The following is a 24,020-nucleotide window of genomic DNA, read 5'->3' as shown; positions in this document are numbered from 1 at the left end:
GTCCCATGTACTGCTGAGAAGAATGTATATTCTGATGTTGTTGCAAGGAACACTGTATATGTCTATGAAGTCCATTTGTTCACAGGTGTGATTCAGTTCTGTTACTTTTTTGCTGATTTTCTGTCTGGTTGATCTGTCCCTTTGTGTCAATTTTGTGTGAAGGTCTCATGTTATAATTTTGTTATTGCTTCTTTGATTTTTCATTTCTGTTACTATTTGCTTTGTGTAATTGGGTGCTCTGTGATTTGGTGTATATATACTTAAGTTTGTTATCTCTTCTTCTTGAAGTTTTCCCCTAACTAGTATGTAGTGACCTTCTTTATCTCTTTGGATTATTCTTGAAGCTCACATTGTCTGTAAACAAATAGCTACCCCTGTTTTGTTTTGTTTTGGTTTTGTTTTTGTTTTTTGGGGTTTTTTTTTTGTGGGAGGTTCCTGTTGCATGAAGTATTGTTTTCCATCTTTTGACTTTCAGTCTATGAGTTTCCTTTTGGGTTAGATGGGTTTCTTATGGTTGGATGCTGTGTCTTGATCCATTCTGCCAGTCTGTTTCTTTTAATTGGTGAATTGAGGCCATTTACATTAGTGGTTGTAACTGTTATGTATTAGTTTATTGTTGACATGTTATCTTTCTACTGTTGAATCTTTACCTTTGCATTCTGTTTAATCGTGTGCCTTGCTTAGTGGCTTTTTCCTATGTGAATCTAGAATGCCTTTCAATATTCTTTGCAGGGTTGGTTTGGTGATCATGAAGTTCTTCAGCTGTTCTTTGTCATGGAAGTATCTTATTTCTCCATCCATTTTAGGATAGTTTTACAGGGTACGTCAATCCAGTTTGGAAATCATTTTCCTTTAGGATCTGAAATACTTCACTCGATGCTCTTCTTGACTTCATTTTGTGTTAAGAAGTCTGATGTGATTCTGATAGGATTTCCTTTATAGGTGATTTGCCTTTTCTAACAGCTTTTAATATTCTTTTCTTATGTTGGGTTTCTAGGATGCTGATTGTTAATTGTCTGGGTGTAGTTTTATTTTGGTTATGGTTATTTGAACTTCTGTATGCTTTAGTAATCCATATGTCAGTTTCCATTCTCATGTTTGGAAAGCTTTCAGCTATTATTCTGTGAATAGCCTCACTATGATTTGTACTGTCCCTTCTTTTTTTATTTATCCCTATCAATCTTACATTGTTTTTCTCTGCATTATCTTGCAGCTGTTGAGTTGTTATTTCCTGATTCCTTGTTATTTTTAAAAGATCTTTCCTTTCCTGTTCACTAGCTGCAATCTTGTCTTCCAGGTCTGAAATTCTGTCTTCACTTTCATTTAGGAAATTTTGACAACTTTCAATAGAATTTTTGATTTTCTGTATATGTCTTTGAATCTGCTTCATGTGTTCTATTTGTTTCTTATGTTGTTCATCCAAGGATTCTATGTTTTTGTTTTTTTCCTCTAATTTTTAACTGTATCTTCTTTGAATGTGTTCAGCCTTTCTTTCAGTACTTTTATCATTTCTTCTTTATTTGGGAGATTATTTCTTATTTGAATTCCTTCATAGCTTCCTGTAGTTACTTCTTTATTTCTGTTACTGTTATTTCAAGCATTTCAGATGTGTGGCTTATATTTTCTTTTGTGTACATGGCTCCTTGACTCTCTTGGGATGGGCTGGAGGTTTGTATTGCATTTTGGTTTTTTGTCTTATTTTCCTATATTTCAGTGTTTCAAGTGATGTTTCATAGCTTTCCATGGGCATTTTGGAAATATCACCTCCTACACCTTCACTTCCTGGGACTGAATTGAGGTTCCTAAGTGTGGTCCAATCAGGCCCACAGAATCTCCCGTGCCACCTCTGGTTTTCCAGGGACCTGGGCAAGCTCTCCCCAGGCTAGCACCAATGTGCTGGATCTCACCTTGCATGGCCTCAGCTCCCTTGGTTGAAAGAAGGTCATTGGGCGTGGTCCAGTTAGACCTGGGAGAATTGCTGAGCCTAGTCCAGTGTGTCTGTAACTGCTGGGAAGGCACTTAACCGCTGGGAGTGATGATCTATAACTCTCCCTTGGCCTGCGCCAGTGTGCTGAAACTCACCTCATGTGGCCTCAGCTCCCCAGATTGAAAGAAGATTGCTGGGCATGGCCCAGTTAGGCCTGTGAAAACTGCAGAGCCTAGTTCATTGTGGCCTGCATTCTGATTCTTGTCTGCATTTCTTCAACCTCTACCATCCTCCCCCTTGGAAATTTGAGTAGCAAAATGGAATACTGTAAAAATAACATTATGCTTAGTCTTGTTAATTATAGATTTTTTCCTGGAAATCTTTGTGCACACATGATGATAATTTTGTAAAGAAATAATTTTGAGATATGTTACAATTTTATTTATTTTGGCAATTATTAAATTAAATATAGTATTACCAAAAATCCTTAATCCTTTGCACCACCCAATACTATAATCCATAGGAAACCACTATATCATTGAGGACTGTAGGTACTTACTTTTTTTTTTTTTTTTTTTTTTTTTTTTGTCTTTTTGAGACAGGGGTTCACTATGCAGTTCAGGCTGGCCTTGAGCTCACTTTGTAGCCCAGGCTGGTCTTGAACTCTCAACAATCCTCCTGCCTCAGCCTCCCGAGTGCTGGGATTACAGGCGTGAGCCACCACGCCCGGCTCTAGGTTCTTACTTCTAAAATTAGTAAATTTTTTCATATGCAATTACTGTGCCAAAACAAATTAGGTAAATTATATATTTTCCAGGTTTTCTGAAACAATCTTTCAGTTCATTTCTATGTACAAGTAATATGCACATTCACAAAATTATCAAAGTAAATTTTTATAACTAAAAACAAACCCAAGGATTTCAATAATGTTTTGAACCCCAGTAAAAACAGTTAAATTTGTGTATTTTAACTTGATTCACTGCAATCCTCCTGTCCTAAGCTTTACACATACAATTGTGCTTCAAGCTTATAGCCTTTTTGAGGCAAATACAAGGTGCCAAATAATTTAGAAATAAATCAAAATGAGTTGTTCATAAGAGCACTTAACTACCTGTGACATACTCTTGAGTGTGCAGACTAAGTAACCTTCTATGTCTGATTTATTTCACTTTGGTTTATGGTCTCATGATCCATCCATTTTCCTACAAATATCTGAAACAGATTCTTCTCTACTGGTGGTCCCCTACTGGTGGTCATGGTCATAGCTTGCCCTACAATATGATGAATTCCCCTGTGATCATCAGCTACATGTGAATAACAGCTTGAGTTATTTATGGTTTATGGTTCTGGGTCCGGGCACAGGGTTGAAGGATTTCAGACATTTGGGTTACTGCCATACAAGACTATGGACAGAAGACAGGGGAGAGAGAAAGAAAAATTGTAGATGCAAAGAACAATGGAAAAGATAACTCTACATTATATTCTTGGGAAAATTTTTTTTATCTTTTTTGAGACAGGGTCTTGCTATGCAATTTGAGCTGGACGTGGATTTACTTTGTAGCCTAGGCTGGTATTAACCTCGCAATGATCCTCCTGCCTCAGCCTCCCGAGTGCTGGGAGTACAGGAGTATGCCACAACACCTGGCTGAGAAGAATATATTTAAAATGACCTACAAGCCTACATGCAGAGCACAGTAGACTCTAACCCAAAGATCCAAGCAACAAAACTGACATAAAATGTGAAGGCACAAATGCCAGGTTTGTTTTAAAATCATAGGATAGTCCTTTTTGAGTCACCCATTCCATTTTAATTACTCATCATCTGTAGTCCTAAGTGAAGAGGCAATGTCTTGGTAAAAAGCAATCTCAAGTTTTTCAGAAGTAACCAAAATAACCATTACAATAACACAGATCAGATGTATTATATTACAGCAAACCTTCAGGAAGTTAATACAATATCATCCACCTTTGTGACCTCCAAAATTAGTGATTTTTAAATTATTCAAGGTAAGTAAAGAGAGAAGACTTATTTAGATTTTTTCTTGTTAACAATTTCCTGTTTCATGAAAATATTGCAATTCAGTAGTTCTATTATGGTCTCGTGACAAGTCTGCTCAAAGAGTACAAGGTGATAGAAAAAATGCATCCTGCTACACAGAGTACTATTTACTAGGCTACAGGGTGTACTTTGCTGTCTCAGCCTGCAGCTGCACCATGGTGGTCTCAAAAGTTTCAAAAACTGTCACACCATGAAATATACCTTCACAAAAGAGTACATAAAATTGCGCACACATGGCCACACATGAATGTGAACAAATTCTCCATGCTGACCAAAGGGAGCAGGTCATGGGCATGAGGACCAGGACTGCAGATCCTGATGGGACCATCCTGATGACAGTCTGTCTACCCTCTTCACCCCCAAACACACAGTTCATTTCAGGGCCACAGGGAAGCCTCCACTGGGTGCTAATTTGTTCAAGTTTTGTGCGTGTTAACTCCTAAACTTGATGACTTGCCCTGGGAATACCATTTACAGTTTCTTCGCGGGGGCCTCAAAGTCCCATTGCAGAAGGCGTCAATGTCCTGAAAGTGATGGGGTAATTGCAGCTCTGGGTGGGGAGATGAACTCAGTCCATCTCAAGACATAACTGCTCAGCTCCAGAAGACCCATGTTTACTGAGAATGTACTCTTAGTGCCAAATCTCACAACAGAGATCAGTATTGGTCAGTGTTTCCTTACAGCATAGACTCCACCAGAGTCCAAGAAGAGGATGATCAGAGGGAAAGTAAGGAGATGGGCAGGATACAGGCACCCTCTTGAACCTCATGACTGCTTCAAAAAGTCTTAGATTCCTGGCTGGTGGACTATGGCCAAGTGTGATGCTTGGCAGTTGGGGAAGGATGTAAGTACATGGCCTGAGTGTGATGCATGCTTGTGATTGAGGCTTAATGTGTTGTCACAAGCTCTTTCCTTTTAGGGTGGGAGCTATCTCAGGAAAGCTGACTATTTTTGTTGCCCAGAGTTACAGGTAAATGTTTGGGCATGTTACCTGTGATCCAGGTCTTTTTGCACACATATGTGCAGTCACACACACACACTTCCCTGGTTACCTTCGCACAGATTCAGAATATAGATAAGACTGAGAATTTAGATGGGTGTGGGTCGTCAAGGTACTGTAATCTTGTTCAGTTTTCTTCACCACAGAAAGTCACAGTTTTATAAGCAGCACTGTATAGGAGTCCAGTCTCTGGAGTTGATAACAGTTTATTTGTTTGTTTTCCTATTTTCTACATCTACGAGTGAGGATCAGAGAGTTCTGACAGTGTCTCATCTTCTCAACCCATAATCCCGGAATAGGAACACAACATCATCCTCCCTGCTCAATCAGGTGACTTTACCTGATAGCTGGCCTCTAGCGAACAGTAGAGGTACTGACCTCTTCTGCTTTAGAGCAAGAAAGACCTGCATTTGATGGCAAGGGTCACGGTCACCACTTTTCTTCCTCTCTCTGTACTGATGTTTTCTTCTATCTTCTCTTGTTTAGGTTTGTAGAATGGAGCTGAATTATCCTACTCTGTGTGGGTTTGGGAGAGAGACAGAGACTGAGACAAACAGATATCAAATCAGCTAACCCCCAGATTTAACAGGAAACCTATTAGTTAATGTGCCCTGTGGTGTTTGCACATGGGGCAATGAAACAGCACATACATCGTGTCAAATTACATTTGATCTGGCATTTACTGGAACTGAAAGCCCTCAGATATTTTAAAAAGCATTTTATACGCATCAGATTTCCCCCTTTGCTATATAGCTTCATGTGCTATAATTTACAATTCATAAAATGCCAAAGTTTAAAGTGTACAATTTTTACAGGCATATTCCCTCAAGATACCATTTCTGCATTCAAAACATGAATGACATCCATTGTGACTCTAAATATCCTTGTGTTCTTTCATAAGTCTTATTTTATGCCCTCTGAGCCTGCATCTTGCTAATTAACCAAGGCTGAGGTAGATATAGAATGCATCTGCCTCCTCCTGAGCATCAAGGATTACAGGAGTGCCAATGTGCCCCTCTTAGGAAGTCGTTAATGCATTGTATTTGTGGGTGTCATTTCTGGATGCACTCTGAGCCTCTTGTTGGGTAATAGGTTAGTAATGCAGAAGTTATTAGCTCTGTTGAAATTATAGTTTTCTACATCTACACTGTTGTCATCCTAACCATCTTTGCCTCTGCACAGTGTTTCCTTCGTGTGTGACTTGGCCTCTCCTAATTCTACTTTTCTCTTCCTTGTAGGCATTTTAAATCAGTCTCCTGTAGTATTCAGGGATTATTTGCCTTATGGCTTCCTATGCTGTTTTATGAGAGAAAAACCATACTGCACAGAAATAGAAAAATGCAAACCCAGAAGTCACCTTGGGTTGCAAAGGTTTCCTCTGTAGCAAACAAAGTGGTTAAGACAGACTTCCTAGGACCAGAATTACTACACTTAATTCCCTCATCTGACACCAAGCAGTAGTGCCACTTGGGGCAACTCGGTTGACTTCTTGTGTCTCTAGCTGTCATTTACACAAGGCAAATAATAATTGCCCAAACTCACTGGGTTATCTGGGATTAAACCTGTCACTATATTTGCAGCCCTTAGAGCAGTGGTTGGCATAGCATCAGTGCTTGGTAAATTTTCAGATTGTGTTCTTATTTTTCTTGTATTATAAACTGTAGGTTATAGGAGACCTTTCCTTATGAACCTTGGTCAGGGCTGAGCTTTGGAAATGATGTGTCCAGTATCTAGGCTCCAAGATTTGGGTCAGAAGGGAACACTAATTCACCCAGTTCAGAATAGGCCAGTGACACAGTTGCATTCCTAAGTTCTAGAGTCTGCATTGCAAGTGGTCACGTTGCCTAAGGGGTACATCTGAGAGGATTCTTTTCTTCCTTCCTTCCTTCTTTCCTTCCTTCCTTCCTTCCTTCCTTTCCTTCTTTCTTTCTTGTTTTTCTTTTTTCTTTTTTGGGTCTCACCAATATGTCTCTAAGTCTCACTGCTTTTTCTAGAGTCCACAGTGTTAGGCTACAGTCTCATCTTGACAGGCAAGCAGTGGGGGTATTTTTTCATTTTCAGGAGAAGCATTGGAGGAATCATAAATATACCACAAACTACAAAGGTAAGAGTGGAGTCAGACTGAGTACAAGGAGGTTGAACTTTATCCAGCCACACTGCCTGCACCAGACTTTTCGACTTCTCTTCATCAAGCTCGCTGCTTTTTTTTTTTTTTAAACTTCTCAAATCACACTTTTACCCTGCTCGGTTGCTGCAATGGACTGGAAACAATTGTGCATCTCTTGCAGGCATCAGATTTTGAAATCCTAATCTGCAGCATGCTGGTGTTATGAGCTGGAGACTTTGGGAGTGCTTGAGTCCTGAGGAGGGAGGTCTTAAGAGCAGTATCAGTGGTTCTGTGAGGAGACCCAAAAGGGGCTGCCTCATTCTTCCTATGCTCAGTGAGAGTACAGTGAGAAGCTGAGCAGTCTGCAGGCCCGATGCGGGTTCTCACAAGAACCCAACCACACAGGTATCCTCAACCCAGACTTCCAGTTTCCACAACTGTGAAGAATCATTTGGATCAGGGCTCAGTCTATACTGCTTAATTATTGGAGCCCAATTAAAACAGTGCATGGAATCTCCCGATATTCATGCGTCACAGCACTTTATTTATAAGTTGTTTTGCTCCCTGGTATAATGTATTCACATTATGCTGGGATAAGCACAGTCTCAGAGGTATTTGTTATTGTTCACTATTTTTGAAAAGCATTATTTGTGGCCGAGGTTGCCTTAAATTTATCTCCAATTATTACAAATTTATTGTGTGTGCATTTAATTGCAACAAAGTAGCAGATATACAGGGATTTCCAAAAGAGAATAAGAACTTAAATGCTGGATTAAGATTGATTCCAAATCATCTGGTATTAATATATGCAAAGAATTGAAATAAAAGTTTTGTTTGCAAAGACAGTATCATAGGAAATGCATTTTAGTCATTCTGGATTCAACTGCCCTCTGCAGGTGTTGCTTACTAGAGAACTTACTTGGGCCCAAGCGGAACACATTGACTTCCCTGTGTTACGTGGCTCGTATTTCCATTTGTCCTTTGGGGCGTCTAGCTACTGCATCTTTAGCCAGCCCCTGGGACCTCCCTTGTTTGCATATGATTTAGTGGTTAGCTATGGACTTGCATAGGATCATACTCAGACTGGGGACTTTTCCTTTGTGGGTTTTCCTTTTCCCAGACTCCCCTCCTGGTTTCTAGCGCTGTGCTGGCCTCTGGCTCTTCAAAACTAGAGGCCTATAACTTTCTGCACTTGAGCCACACACACTGAGGAAACCAGCAACTTCAGGAAGGCCTGTCTGCCTCTTAAGAATAGGTCTCTCTCTCTCTTCTCCACTGGTTTTTCCCTCAGGTCTTGCAGGAATCTCTCCCGCCTCACGCATAGGTCTGTACATTTCAGGCACTCAGGGAAGATTTCTACTCAGCCCTGCAGGGTGATTCCTCCTGTTCTCTACCCTGGGGCAGTGAGGCTGGAGGATTCCACAGCCATCATCACAGATCCCTTCAGATCCCATCACAGATCCCACCAGAGCTGCTGGCCATAAAACTCAGTGTGTGCAGTGTAGCAAGCAGAAACGTGCTTCCAGTTTGGGTTTGTTTCTAGATGCTTTCTGTCTCCTTTAAATGGTTTAAAAGCATTTGTCCTTTGTATGTGTAACTTTTTATCCATAGAAGAATACACCTATTCCTTTTTTAGACTTCCTCCTACTGTCTCACAGGTGCTGTCTAATCTGTTTATCCCCCAGTCTCTTTGTATTCAGATTATTCATTGCTATTGATCCCTCCCAAGTCTAATTATTATAGTTTCCTTTGAAAGCCTAAATCTACATCTATTCAGTAGTTGTTTTTGTTTTGGATAATGTATTATTCAGTTCCTATACTTTTATTTGCTTCCTCTATAGGCAATGTTTCATCTCATTTATGTTTTCCTTTGTGCATCATAAAGTGTACTTTAAAGTCATTATCTTCGAACTCCAGCATCTGGGCTATCATAGGTTTACTTTCTATTGGCTGTCTTTTTTACTTAAGTAGGTTTATATGCACCTGTTTGATTATATGTTTAACAAGTTTGAAGCTTATCCTGCTGTATCTAGAGACTGATTCTCTTACATTTTCATAACAGGAATAAAAAAGGAGTACAAAATGTTTTATTTCAGCAGGCAGTTATTTTGGCTCAAATCATTTTGCACGGGCCCAAACAAAGCCTGCACTTAAGCTCAAAGTCATTTTTAAAAGTGAAAAGTCATTTTTTCAAGTGTGATCTTTCATGGATCTGCTTGCATTTACTCACTGATTAGTAAACAGATAAACTCAATAGGTTTCTCTATCTATCTGTGCATCATCTACCTATCTAATCATTGCCTATTTTTTTTTTTTTTAAGTACTGGGGATGGAACCCATGGACTTCACACAAAGCTACTTCCCCAGCCTTTTAAAAACATTATTTTTTCATTTATTTGTTCTTGCTATGTTTGCCAGGTTGTAGTTGAAAGGTGATCCTCTGCGTTAGCCTCCCAGAAAGTGGGATTACGGGTAGGCACCACCATGCTTATCTTACATTAGTGAATTCCAGTAGACTCAATAGTTAAATTATTTTTTTGTATTTTTCCAGTCAATGGTTATTATTTGTAGCCAAATTGTTTTTTTTTTTATTTAAGAGGCCAAATTGTTTCAACAGCATTTATCAAATGATACAAGAGGCAGAAAATCTCACTTTTAACTTGTTTAGTCTGTTGGCCCTGAAACCTTTTAAAAAAATTATTATGAAATTAGCTTTCTTGGATATTTTATTGCTTTTGAGTTTGAGTAATAGTTAAAAAGACTTTTAATTATGCCCCAAACCTGCTTTTTTCCAATGCTTATAATGATGATTTGATTTGATTTAAGATATTTAGGCATCTATCTGCTGTCATTTATTCCATGATTCTTCCTATATATGGGTTTAAAATTGTTAATTATATAATTATATAGATTACGATGCTTACCTTCTAGCTCTTATTTTACACACTTTCTGTAAAATACCCCATTTTAATATCCATTTAATTTTTATGGTCAAGTTGGTTACAGGAGAAAAATTATAACTATATTGACTCATATTTATAGAATATTAAAAACTAATTGAAACAATAGTTTTCTTTGCTTTATTATTGTAATATTCCCCATACCTAAAGTGCTAGGGTTTGTGAGTGTGTGCAATTGTGTATATATAAATATACATATGAATAATCAAATATATCTGTATATCTATATAAATTCTATAAGGAAGTCTATAAATGTCTGTATCTTTTTAGAAATCATATTGTTAATTGTGCTCAAGTGCTTTTAAAAAAGCATGAAGTGAAAATTATATAATTTTTTTCTCAGCATCAAAATTATGAATTTTATTAGCATATAATATTGATATGTCTTTGCTTTCCTGGTACACATCTCACAGGATCACCTCATATGATTATTGTCTTTATTATATGGTTTCAGTGTAATCTTTGATGCAGTTATTAATAAGAAAGAAAGTTTTAAGGTCCTGAGCATAAGCATCAAGTTTAATCCTATATTTGTTATTGTTTGCTGAAATACACTCACGTTTTGTAAGAACATAGAATCATTTTAAAGAATACATACCTGAGATACAAGTTAAATCATGGAAGAGGATTAGAAGTATACATGAGAGACAGGGCACATACATTAACATACATATATATATATATATGTATACATTTATACGTATATATATATATCTATTTGGGGTTTATCTGTTTTGGGTTAGGTAGATTTTAGTGAAATGATGGGAATAATTTACAAAATTAATAAAATAAATTTTTTACATATTATCACTGTTGTTTGTTTAAATGGTCCCCCGAAGCCTTTGCAGTCATGGAGGTGCCTGAGTCTGGTGTTTGTGATTGGTTCGTTGTCTAGTGCTGGGATTGTTGGTATGAGTGCTGCACCTGATGCGGGGTGGATAACCTGCATTTGATATAGGGGAGGAGAGAAGTGTGCTTTCCCCCTTTTTGCCCTTTTGCTCTTGTCACTTGTGGCTACCGTGAGCAGCTGCCCCTCAGCCACACTACCCTGTCTTGGAGCCACCTGAGAATAGACTAAAACCTCCAAAGACTGTAAGAAAATAAATCTTTCCTTCCTTCATTTTGAGCACCAGGTATTTTGTTCCAGCAACCAGAGAAAAGTAATCAAGACAATCACTAGTGCTGTAATCAGGATGTATGTGCCATTGATACTATTTAGATTTTACTTTCATGGCTTGATTTACATTTTACTTTAATCATATTTTATACATGTGTCATCCATAATAGGCTCAACCTCTGGGGCAATGACCCAGATAAATTAATCTGAAGACTTATAATCTGTTTTAGAAATAGTGGATATTGAAGAAAAATGTTCATATGACAGATAAAGCTTGACATTGTGGACTGTTGTCTGGAGACACAGAAGAGATGCAACAAGGAATCATATCACAAACCCATATAAGTATTCAAATAAACATATCAGTTTGGAAAATCTGAGCAGTTATTTTGAGCTCATTGGTGCATAATCCTCTTCCCATACAGGCAATTGGCATCTCAGAAAGGGGAGTTTACATGCAACCACAATTTCCTATCAAAAATGAGAACATAGAAAATGTATTCTATTTTGACTCCATGGCTTTTTGAACTGTGCTGAACAAGTTCTTCCTGTGATCCGATGAGAATGAATCCTGGTGATTTCATCTTGAGGCTACTTTTCCTGGTTCAGACTGGGATTGGAGTGGTGGGAAATTCCTTTCTTCTCTCAGTCTATGCCCCTACATCCTGTACGGGCCATGTACCAAGGCCCACACACCTGATTCTCACCCACATGGCTGTGGCCAACTTCTTGGTTCTGCTTTTCAAGGGGATTCCACACATGATGCTAATCTGGGGAATAACACCCACTCTGGGAAACGCAGGATGCAAACTTGTCTATTATATCCACAGAGTGGCCCGGGGCCTTTCTCTCTGCACCACTTGCCTCCTGAGCAACTTTCAGGCCATCACCATCAGCTCCAGACCAGGAGGGATGATAGGCCTTAACCACCAAGCTTGGAAGAGCATTAGTTTCTCCTGTGTTCTGTGCTGGATCTTCAACTTGTTGATGAATATCTTTATTCCTATAAATATGGAGGGCCTTCAACATGGCCACAACTCTACCAAGCTACTTGACTATGGTCTATGTTCTTCCAGAGATTCTGAAACAAGTACTCTAAGATACACATTTCTAATGACACTGGCAGATGTTGTGTTCCTGGCACTCATGGCTGGGGCCAGTGCCTACATGGTGCTTCTCCTACATACACATCAGCAGACAGTGAAGCACATTTACAGCACCAACAAATCCCATAGATTCTCCCCTGAGGCAAAAGCCACTCAAACTATCCTGATTCTAGCAAGCACCTTCATTGTGTTTTATTTAACCAATTCTTTTCTTACCATTTATAGTACTCTCATTTTAAAATCTCGCCTCTGGCTGCAGCATACAAATGCATTTCTGGCAGCCTGTTATTCCACCATCAGCCCCTTGATACTGATGCTGCGAGATCCTCAAACATCAAACTGCTGCTCTTAAATGCTGAAGAAGTAAAAATTTGTCAGCAGTCCTATTCATCATAGGTATTCACTGATGGATGAGAAATTGTCTAGAATATAGAATATATGTACAACATACCTGTGATAAAAAAGATTACTGTGGGTGACTCAAATGAGTGGCAGGCGAGCCAGGAAGAGAACCAGTCATAATCTCCCTAGATCCAGTCATGCTGGAACTTAGGGTAAGAAGCAAGGAACTTAGGTTAAGCAAGAAAGCAACCTGCCCATCTTCTTGGTAAGAGGTTGTGGCTCCACTGAGCAGTGGACAAGCCATGAAGATAACCAGTCAGCATCTCCTGATATCCAGCCATACTGGATATCATTAGGGCGTTGAGCAAGAAAGAAACCCACCCACCTTCCTGGTAAGCAGACATGGCTCAAGCAACCAGTGGGTGAGCCAGAAATAGAATCAGTCAGCATCTCCGGTGAGCCCTACTAATGCACAGGCTAAAAGTCAAACATCCCATCCTCCTCCCTGCCCATTAGCAATTGGGAGCCAGAGATCTGAGCATCTCTTGGGAGGATAATCATATGCAATATAGCCAATACAGGGGATTTCCTTCTATCATCTCTTTAAAGGCAAATGTTGTTTTCACTGTTTTGCTTTGTTCTGATTGTTTTGCTCTATTCAATATTCTTTTGATAGGTTCTATAATGTTGTGTTTTTAGTTGGTTTTTGCTATGCCTGATTGAATGGACAACTATTGTGAAGATAGCAAGATATACTATGATACCTATTATTGTTATCCTGGTATCCTGCTCTGAAGTTCTGTACCAATTTCACTGCACTGTCTTGGTTGGCTTTGTTCTGTTGTATTTTACTACCTACAAAATAAAAAACAAAACAAAACAAAAATATTATTGTGGTACTGACCAAGGTAGGTAGAGGCTTTATGCTCTAGTCACAAGGCAGATGAGCCACCAAGTCACTGTATTTTTATGATTATGTTGATGTTTACTGGTTATATTTTTCTTTTGAAGTGTTTTGGAAACATGGAAGGAAGTATGGGTAGATATAATTTGAAGACATGCTGGAGTTCCAATTGAAATACCAATAGTAATCCTCACAGAACTGGAGAAAACAATCATAAAATTCACATGAAGCCAGAAAAGACCTAAAATAAAAAAGCAACTTTGGGCAACAAGGGCCTGGCAGGAAGCACAGCAATCCTGGACCTCACATCACATACTACAAAGATACAGTGATAAAAGTTGCAGGTATTGACAGAAACATGAGCACAGGTTTGTGAATCAATGAGCAATGGAATAGAATAGAAGATGCAGAAACAACTCCAGACACATTCAGCTACATTGTGTTTTACAAATGGGTAAAATACTTTCTCTGGAGGAACTATAGCCTCTTTAAAATGGTGCTGAGAAAACTGCTATCTACATGCTGACGGTTGAACTCAGACTTGTTTTCTCATCGTGCAGAAAGCTGAAATCAAAATGGATCACAGATTTAAATATTAAAACAGAAATACTTAATCTGCCAATAAGTAGGTAAAATTATTTAAAATAAGCATAGGTAAAGACTTTTTGAGTAGAACCCAAGTTGTAAAAGAAATGCTAGTGAGAGCCAATAAATGGATCACATCAAGTTGAAAACTTCTCCATAGCAAAGGGACACAAACTGAGTGAAGAGACAACTTACAAAATGGGAGGAAAGTTCTAAGATTCTTCTCACAAAGGACTAATATGTAGAATATATAAAGAATTCAAAAACATAGAACCCCCTAGTTTAAAGGGAGTCAAGAAATGCACATCTGAAAGAAAAGACACTTCTCAGATAAATAAGTACAAATGGCTAACAGATACTTTTTTGAAAGTTCAACAGCACTGGCTACTTGGGAAATGCAATTTAAAACAATCCTGAGATTCCATCTTACTCCAGAAAAAATGACTATCATCAAGAAATTGAATAATAACAATGCTCGAGAGACTACTGGTGAAAAGGAATACTTCTTAATTATGGGTGACAGTGAACACTGGTACAGCCATTATGAAAATCCATATGGAGATTCCTTAAAAAACTAAAAATAGGCCATCTTTCATGTTCAGCCAAGGTGAACAATGTGGGCCCCTCCTATCACCATCTCAACCATGCAACCCGGGTGAATAGCATGGAGGGAAAACCCTTCCATTGCCATCTCTGCCAGCACTGGGATCCGGCTGAGACGTGTGCGCCCTCCCATCACTATCACCCCAGCTGCAACTCAGGTGAACCATGTGGGAAGGCCCAGAGAATGGCCCTGCCCCTCACTGCTGCCACAGTGGAGGTGACTCATTCCAGAAGACCTAGAGACAGAGGGAGGGTGAGCAACACAGTGGGGTCCAACTAGGGAGCACAAGGTGGACAGGCAGGACTAGAGGCATGAAAAATCCAAAGCAACAGTAATGATATGAGCCAACAGGTGGTAAGTTAGGTGAACCAGCATTGTGCTTGGCGGCAAGACACATGGAATAGGGGTAGGCAGGTGGGGCTGCCCTGGTCTCTTTTTTTGTTGCTGTTGTTTTTTTTCCTTTTCTTTCTTTTCTGCTTTTTCTTTTTTCTCTGTTTTTAAGTGGTTGATGAGAATTGCAGTCATAGAAAACTAATCCCATCCCCCAAACCCAGAGAACAAGTTCAGATAATCCCTTGTTTAATTCAATCCCTCATTCTTTGTCTTCTGTTCTCTAGTTCCCAAAGTTTGCATGATCATCATTTGTCTTGCAGCCTTTCTTCTGCTTTCTTTTCAGTTATCTTTGTTTTGTCCACTATTCTTAAATTTCCACACGACAGGGTGAAACCACTGTATCAAAGGGAAACACTTTGAATACAAGCTCCCAATTTACAATCAGTTTCATAATATATTTGTAGATTTTACTTCTATGCTTTAAGATACAAAATGAATAGCTACTACAGTTTGCTGGTTTCTAATCTGTCCTTGATGATATTTTTATTGCTAATTATATTACATTAGCTAGGATATCATATCTACTGTAATCAGTTGTTTTTCCTTCTGTAGCAATACTGGGAAGCCTGAGGCTAATAACGTCACCACAGCCTAGCACCAAAGAACTGGAGACTGAGCCAAACAGATACCAATATTTCCCTTTTTATTTAACTGGGAAGGTAGGATCTTGGAGGAAACACAAGCTAAGAACATTTTACATACTGAAGACATCTTTAAGGGACACATTTTTCCTAGAGAGGACTTGATACTAGTGATATGGCTACCTACTACAAAAAGTTACAAGAACGAACACAGAAAACAAAATAAAAACTTTTGAAATAGAAAATGACAAGATACCAAAGCAAGATGAAACCACAGACCACCAGCCCACCCAGAACAAGTCTAGGAGACAATGAGATAGAAGAAAATGGAAGACATACACCTGATATTTCTGAAATGATAGCAACTAAAGTAAAGAAATAAATCCATGAGGCTGTACAGGAAATTAGATTGGAAATTATCTTCCCATGTAAAAAATAAATGTCAACATTTATAAAGGAATTTTTCAGCAAATCTGAGATAAATAAAAAGTAGACAATGATAGGAAGTGGATGAAAACCATGAATACTCTATATAGAAAAGAAATAAAATGCATGAAATGGATTCAAACAGACATCTAGGAAATCAAAAATTCCATTGAAAGCTGGAAAAATTGCTTGAATGAAAATGAAGACAGACTTTCAGTGCTTGAAGACAGAATCTTAGCTTGCACTCTTGAAAATAATAAAAGATCAGGAAATAGCAATTCAACAGCTAAAATATAATACAAAGAAAAATAATATATGAATAATTGGTGTCAATGAAAAAGCAAGAGTAAAACAAATGACATTTAAAAAACTATTTGCAGAAGTAATAGTAGAGTATTCCCCAAGCATGGGCAAAAAATCTGACATACTAATAAGTGAGGCATATAGAACTTCAATTAGCCTTAACTGAAATAAATCTACACTGAGGCATATAATAATAAACATCCTAGAAACTCAGCACACGAATATTAAAAGCTGTTAGAGAAAAAAAACATTGCCTGTAAAGGAAAGCCCACCAGAATCATGGTAGACTTCTCAACACAAATGCTCAGGTCAGGAAGAACTTGGTGTGAATTATTTCAAGTTCTGAAAGAAAACATTTTCCAATGCATATTGATGTATCCTGCAAAACTATTTTTCAGAATTAATGGAGAAATAACATACTCCCATGAAAAATAACTGAAGAAATTCATGACCACAATGCCAACCATACAAACAGTACTTAAAAATATTCTAGAAAGAGATAAAAATGACCACAATGCTAACAACAACAGAAAGAAACCACCAGGGAAGGCAAGTAATTAAACAGAAGGGGAAAGCAGGGAACCAACTGCAGGAAAATAACATAACAAAGATGTACCAATATGTATCAGTTATAACCATCAAGGTAAATTCCCTCAATTTTCCTATCAAAAGAAACAAATTGGAAGAATGGATCAAGAAATGAGATCCAATAATATGCTGCATGCAAGAAACACATTTAAGGCTGGGGGTATAGCTCAGTGTAAGCATCTGCCTGGCAAGTGCAAGGTCCTGACTGAAACTCCTGATACCCCCCGAAAAAAAGAAAAGAAACACATTTAAGTGAAAAAAAAACTCATAGACTGAAAATCAAAGGATGGAAAACAATACTCCATGCAACAGGAACCCAGAAAAAATCAGAGGTAGCTATTCTGTTTGCAGACAATGTGAACTTAAAACTAGGAGTGATTAAAAGTGATAAAGAAGGTAATTACATACTTGTTGGGGAAAATTTCAGGAGGAAGAGATAACAATCGTAAATATGTATGCACCATATACAGGAACACCCAACTACATAAGATAATATTAATAGACATGAAAAATCAAATAAGCAATAACACAATTGTAATGAGGGACTTTACAACCCCATTGTCATAAAGAGATAGAGCGACTGGACAAAAATTGAGCAAACAAAAACAAAACTGAACCAAACCAGTGACCAAATGAACTTAGGAGACATTTATAGAGTATTTCACTCAACAACATCACAATACAAATTCTTCCCAGCTGCCTATGGGATGTTCTATGAAATGGATCATATGCTAGCACAGAGCATGCTTAAGTAAGTGCAAAGGAACTGAAATTATTCCATGCATATTATCTGATCATACTGCAATGAAATGGGCAATTAATGGGAAAATAAATGGCAAAAACTCAATGAACACATTGAAGTTAATTAACACTCTCCTGAACAACCAATGGGTCACAAGGGAAGTTAAAGAAGAAATCTCAAAATATCTACAATCAAAAGAAAATGTAGATAAAACAAACAAGATCCAGTGGGATGCAATGAAAGCAATCCTAAAAGGGAAATTTGTAGTTGTGAATTCTTATATCAGGGAAACATAACAAATGCAAATAAATGTCCTAATGCTGTACCTCAAGCTTCTGGAAAAAGATCAAATCAAGCCCAAAGCCCATAGAAGAGAAGAAATTATAAAGATCAGAGCAGAAACTGATGCAACTGAGATTAAGAAAACATACAAAGAATCAATGAATTGAATGATTGGTTCTTTGAAAGAATAAATAAAATTGATAAATCCCTAGCCATTATTATAAATAAAAGGGGAAAAGCTAAAATGCATGCAATGAGGAGTAAAAAGGGTGAAACCACTACAGATTCCGAGGAAATTCAGAAGATCGTCAATAATTACTTTGAAAATCTTTACTTGCATAGGCTGGAAAACACAGAAGAAATGGGCAGATTCCTAGAAGCATATGAGTTACCAAACCTGAAGCAAGAAGATACAAAAATTCTGAATGACCCAATATTAATTAATAAAATTGAAAATTAATTAAAAACTTACCAACAAAGTAAAGCTCAAGTCCTGATGAATTCACTGCTGAATTATACAAGATTTTTAGAAAAGCTTTAATGCCAATACTCCTGAAAACTCTTCCTTGAAATTGAAAGGGAAGAAATTCTCCCTAAGTCATTCCTGAAGGAAAGTATTATCATGATACCAAATTCAGATTAAAACTCAATCAAAAAAGAGAACAACAGTCCAATTTCTCTACTAAACATAGATACAAAAATTCTCAGTAAAATACTAGCAAACAGAGTATAACAAATCATCAAGAAAATTATACATAATGACCAAGTGGGAGTGTAGACAGGTGAATCTGCTGTGGAAATTAGTGTGGAGATTCCTTTAAAACCTAGGATTAGAGGTCCTTTTTGACTAAGCTATTCCCCTTCTGTGTATTTTCCAAGAAGAACTGAAGGCATCATAACACAGTGATATATGTGCACTCATATTTACAGCAGCACAATTTATAGTAGCTAAGTCTTAGAAACAACCCAAATTCCCATTAACTGAGGAATAGATAAAAGAAATGTTTTTATACAGTGGAGTAACTACTCAGCTATAAAGAAAGATAAACTTGAGGTTTTGTAGGTAAATGGATGCAACTTGAGACTGTGAGAGTCGACCCCCCTGCTACAACCCCCTCCCCAGAGCGGGGAATGAAAGGGTTAACTCCCTAACTCCCCAGAGCGGGGAATGAAAGGGTTAACTCCCTAACTCCCCAGAGCGGGGAATGAAAGGGTTAACTCCCTAACTCCCCAGAGCGGGGAATAAAAGAGTTGACTCCCTAACTTCCCAGAGCTATCAAAACAGAGCAGTAAAGAGTGCTTCACTCCCTAAACCTTTTCCCAGGAGATAGTCAGAGCGGGGCCAAAAGGAATGTCTCTGCTAGTCATTAGCCACTAGATGTTCTGTTCTTTGTAAAGATAGAGATAAGCAAAAGAATGTACTGTATAAACAGGACCAGGGAGCACCTGGCACTCTAAGGTCAACCCAAGACCCTCGGTCTCCATGGTTACTCAGCCCCAGACCCTCAAATCAGCATTAGCCAGGTCCTGCGCCGCTCAAAATTAACCAATGCGATTTGCTTCTGTAAACTTGCTTGCCTCCTGCGTGTACCTTTAAAAACCCTACACAAATTCCCCTCGGGGCCCCTCCGCACACGTTTGCCTGAGGGACCCCATGCGCATGGAAATAAACTTTCTTTTCCTCACCAAGAGCTGAGTCCTTGGGGTCTCTTTCCCTGCGGCGTTGGCCCTAACATCTTGGAGGCCCCAGCGAGATTAGCACGTCTCACGGGAGGTGACCCCAACGGCTCTACGGGTGAGTACGACTGGTCGCTTTTCATACCACCGGTGTTTACGCCCCGAGCCATACGGCTCCGATCTAGGGGCAATTTTTGTTATCTGTTTCGTACTCTGTTCCCTGGTGACTGGGGGACGCCCCACACGGTTTCCGTGGTTCACCGTCTGCGATAGGGTCTCCCTATCGATCTGGGGGATTTCGATTCCCAATCTGTGGTCTGTCTGGGCCAATCTGGAGACACCCTTTGAGGTGACTCATCTGGGGGATTTCGATTCCCAGTCTGTGGTCCGCCCGGGCCAATCTGGAGACACCCTGTAAGGTGTCTCATTTGGAGTGAAACTGATGCGTATGCATGTGAATGAAGTGGCCGGCCTGATTGTTTTGTGTGTCGTGGGTGCTGTGTTAGGTTATTTGTTGTACCGCGCTTGCGTTAACCGCCCTGTGACAATAGAACGTCATGGGACAGTCGACCTCATCCCCATTGTCCCTCACCCTCGACCATTGGTCGGAGGTGCGGAAGAGGGCTCACGATCTCTCCTTGCAGGTCAAGAAGAGTAAGTGGCAGGATTTCTGCTCGACTGAGTGGCCTGCTTTCTCTGTGGGGTGGCCACCAGAGGGGACTTTTCATCTGCCCCTCATTCTAGCAGTTAAGGACGTCATCTTCCGCCCCGGACGAAGGGGGCACCCTGATCAAGTCGCTTACATCCTGGTATGGCAGGACCTCAGGGAGGAACCCCCATTATGGGTAAAATCCTTTCTTCCCCCTTCTGACTCATCTGTACCAAAGCTTTTAGCTCTGAAAGGACCTCCCACTTCGGCTCCGGTCCTGCCCGAGTCTCAGCCTGATCTACCCTTACTCGACTATGACCAGCCTCCTCCTTCTCAGCCGACTCAACCTCCCCCGTACCCACTCTCTCCTCCAGCCTCCTCGTCCGAATCGAGTGCTGCTTCTCCGTCAGCCCCCTCTTCACCTGAGCTAAATTCCTCTTCTCCTCCGGTACCCACGTCCCCTCTATATCCCCCACTCCCTGCGATGGCTTGCCCCGAGCCCACACCTCCGGGGCCCACGGGCCCAGCCCAGAACACTCGGAGCAAGCTACGGCCTGAGGATCCAGTCGTTGCCCTCCCTCTCCGTCCCTATGGGCCCATGATAGACGATGGGACAGATGGAGGGCAGATGCCCGCTTTACAGTACTGGCCTTTTTCTACCTCAGATCTCTATAACTGGAAAAACAATAACCCTCCTTTTTCTGATGATCCTTCTAAGCTAACAGGTCTAATGGATTCTGTTATGTTCTCCCACCAACCCACATGGGACGACTGTCAACAGCTCCTAGGGGTCCTGTTCACCACCGAGGAAAGAGACCGCATCCTCCTGGAAGCCCGGAAAGCTGTTCCCGGAGAGGATGGCAGACCCACCCAGAGACCAGACCGGATCGATGACTTCTTCCCCTTAAAGCGCCCCAACTGGGACCCCAACTCACCTGCTGGTAGGCAGCATCTTTCTATCTATCGCCAGACTCTAATGGCAGGTCTCCGGGCGGCCGCAAGGCGCCCCACTAATCTGGCCAAGGTAAGAGAAGTTACCCAAGGACCTACTGAGACTCCCTCAGTTTTTCTAGAACGCCTGATGGAAGCTTACCGGCGATATACGCCTTTTAACCCTGAGGAGGAAGGCCGAAAAGGCTCGATAGCTATGGCCTTTATAGGACAATCGGCCCCTGATATAAGACGTAAGCTCCAAAGGCTAGATGGTCTCCAAGACCTGACTCTGAGGGATCTTGTTAAGGAAGCTGAAAAGGTCTACTATAAGCGGGAGACAGAGGAAGAGAAAGAGTTAGCTAGGGACAAAAGACGAAACAAGGAATTAACTAAGATGTTGGCCACAGTTATTCAGGGAAAACCTGAGCCAGGAAAGGGAAAGCCCACTCGCCCTCCATTAGACCCTGATCAATGTGCATATTGTAAGGAAAAAGGACACCTGATCAAAGACTGTGAAAAGTTAAAAAAGAAACGGGCCAAAGAAGAACGAGAAAGACAGTCCTCACAGCGATCCCGAGCCCCCATGCTCGCCCTAGATGAAGAAGACTAGGGACTTCGGGGCTCGGATCCCCTCCCCGAGCTCAGGGTAATGTTTAAAGTGGAGGGGACTCCCGTGGAATTCGAGGTCGATACGGGAGCTGTTTATTCGGCCTTACAAGCCCCCTTAGGGGCCCTTTCAACTAAGAAATCATTAGTTCAAGGGGCTAACGGGAGCAAATATCGCTCGTGGACCACTGAGCGCACAGTTGACTTAGGCAAGGGAAAAGTAAAACACTCCTTTCTGGTTATTCCCGAATGTCCTGCTCCCCTCCTGGGACGGGACTTATTAACCAAACTGGGGGCAAAGATTTCCTTTGAGCCCCAAGGACCTCAAGTAACATTCCGTAACCCAAAGGTTGGGCAACCTATGGTTACGGTGTTATCTCTAAAACTGGAAGATGAATATAGGCTCTACGACCACCAGGATCCCCAGCCTATCGCCCCAGCCTGGCTAACTGATTTTAAAGAATCCTGGGCCGAGACGGCTGGACTTGGGCTGGCAAGCCAGCAACCGCCTGTAGTGGTTACTTTAAAAACCACTGCCTCCCCTATTCGGGTCAAGCAATATCCCATTAATAGAGAAGCTCACCTAGGGATTAAGGTGCACATACAGAGACTTTTAGACCAAGGGGTATTAACTCCTTGTCGGTCTGCATGGAATACTCCGTTACTCCCGGTCAAAAAGCCCGGGACGAATGACTACAGACCGGTACAGGACCTAAGGGAGGTCAATAGCAGGGTAGAAGACATTCACCCCACCGTACCCAATCCCTATAATCTCCTCAGCGGGTTAAATCCGTCAAGGACTTGGTATACTGTTCTGGATTTAAAGGATGCCTTTTTCTGTTTGCCTTTACACAAAGATAGCCAGCCCTTATTTGCATTTGAATGGACGGACCCTGAGACTGGGTCCGCCGGACAACTAACCTGGACGCGCCTCCCACAGGGCTTCAAAAACAGCCCAACCATCTTTGATGAAGCCCTACATAAGGATTTAGCCCCCTTTCGGGCTCAACACCCAAGCCTCACCCTTCTTCAATATGTAGATGACTTGCTGCTGGCTGCGGACTCTGAGGGTGACTGCACAAGCGGAACTCAGGACCTTTTACGTGAGTTGGCTATCCTGGGGTATAGGGCATCAGCAAAAAAGGCTCAAATTTGTAAGCGAGAGGTAATTTTTCTGGGCTACTCCTTAAAAGGGGGACAAAGGTGGCTCACTGAGGCCAGAAAACAGACTGTGGTCCAGATTCCCCCTCCAAAGAGTCAAAAACAATTACGAGAGTTCCTGGGCACTGCGGGGTTCTGCCGGTTATGGATCCCCGGATTCGCAACTTTGGCAGCTCCCCTATATCCGTTACTGAAGGGGGGATCTCCCTTTATCTGGAAAAAAGATCACCAGCAGGCCTTTGATGCCATCAAGCGGGCTCTCCTGTCCGCTCCGGCCCTGGCTCTTCCTAATGTGGATAAGCCCTTTACTCTCTTCATGGAAGAAAAAAAAGGAATAGCGAGAGGAGTGCTGACCCAGGCCTTTGGGCCATGGAGGCGTCCGGTGGCTTACCTCTCAAAAAGACTGGACACTGTGGCAAGCGGGTGGCCACCCTGCCTAAAGGCCATCGCAGCAGCTGCCTTGCTCATTAAAGACGCTGACAAATTGACTTTGGGACAGAAAATAACAATCATTGCCCCGCACACGCTAGAAAGCATCATCCGCCAGCCTCCAGACAGGTGGCTCTCAAATGCCAGAGTTACTCATTATCAGAGCCTCTTGCTCAACAAGGACAAGATAACTTTTGGACCCCCGGTGACTCTCAACCCGGCGACCCTGCTGCCGGAAGAAGCTTCGGAACCCGTCCTCCATACCTGCCAGGACGTCTTGGCGGAAGAGGCCGGAGTACGACCGGACTTATTGGATTGCCCCCTACCCAATGCAGAGGTGACCTACTTCACTGACGGGAGTAGCTTTTTGATTCAAGGTAAGCGGTATGCGGGGGCGGCTGTGACTGATTATTCCAATGTTATATGGACAGCCAGACTAGAGGACGGGTCCTCGGCCCAAAAGGCCGAACTGATTGCTTTGACTAAGGCTCTAGAGCTCGCTAAAGGAAAGCAAGCGAACATTTACACGGATAGCCGAT

General features: G+C 40.9%; 1 protein-coding gene across 1 annotated transcript; it reads left to right on the top strand.

Moving 5' to 3' along the window:
- Positions 1 to 11,734: 11,734 nt before the first annotated feature.
- On the top strand, positions 11,735 to 12,628 carry Cavporv1r641 (vomeronasal 1 receptor cavPorV1R641). The gene is given in 1 exon segment (NM_001167425.1): positions 11,735 to 12,628. A coding segment is annotated over 1 exon segment (894 nt).
- The last annotated feature ends 11,392 nt before the right edge of the window (positions 12,629 to 24,020 follow it).

This window comes from Cavia porcellus, unplaced genomic scaffold (genome assembly GCF_034190915.1).
Source record: "Cavia porcellus strain 051 isolate PalLab524CR breed Dunkin Hartley unplaced genomic scaffold, mCavPor4.1 scaffold_7, whole genome shotgun sequence".
Lineage (NCBI taxonomy): Eukaryota > Metazoa > Chordata > Mammalia > Rodentia > Caviidae > Cavia > Cavia porcellus.
The sequence above is the reverse complement of the archived record's forward strand: the minus strand, read 5'-3'. Positions and strand labels throughout refer to the sequence as shown.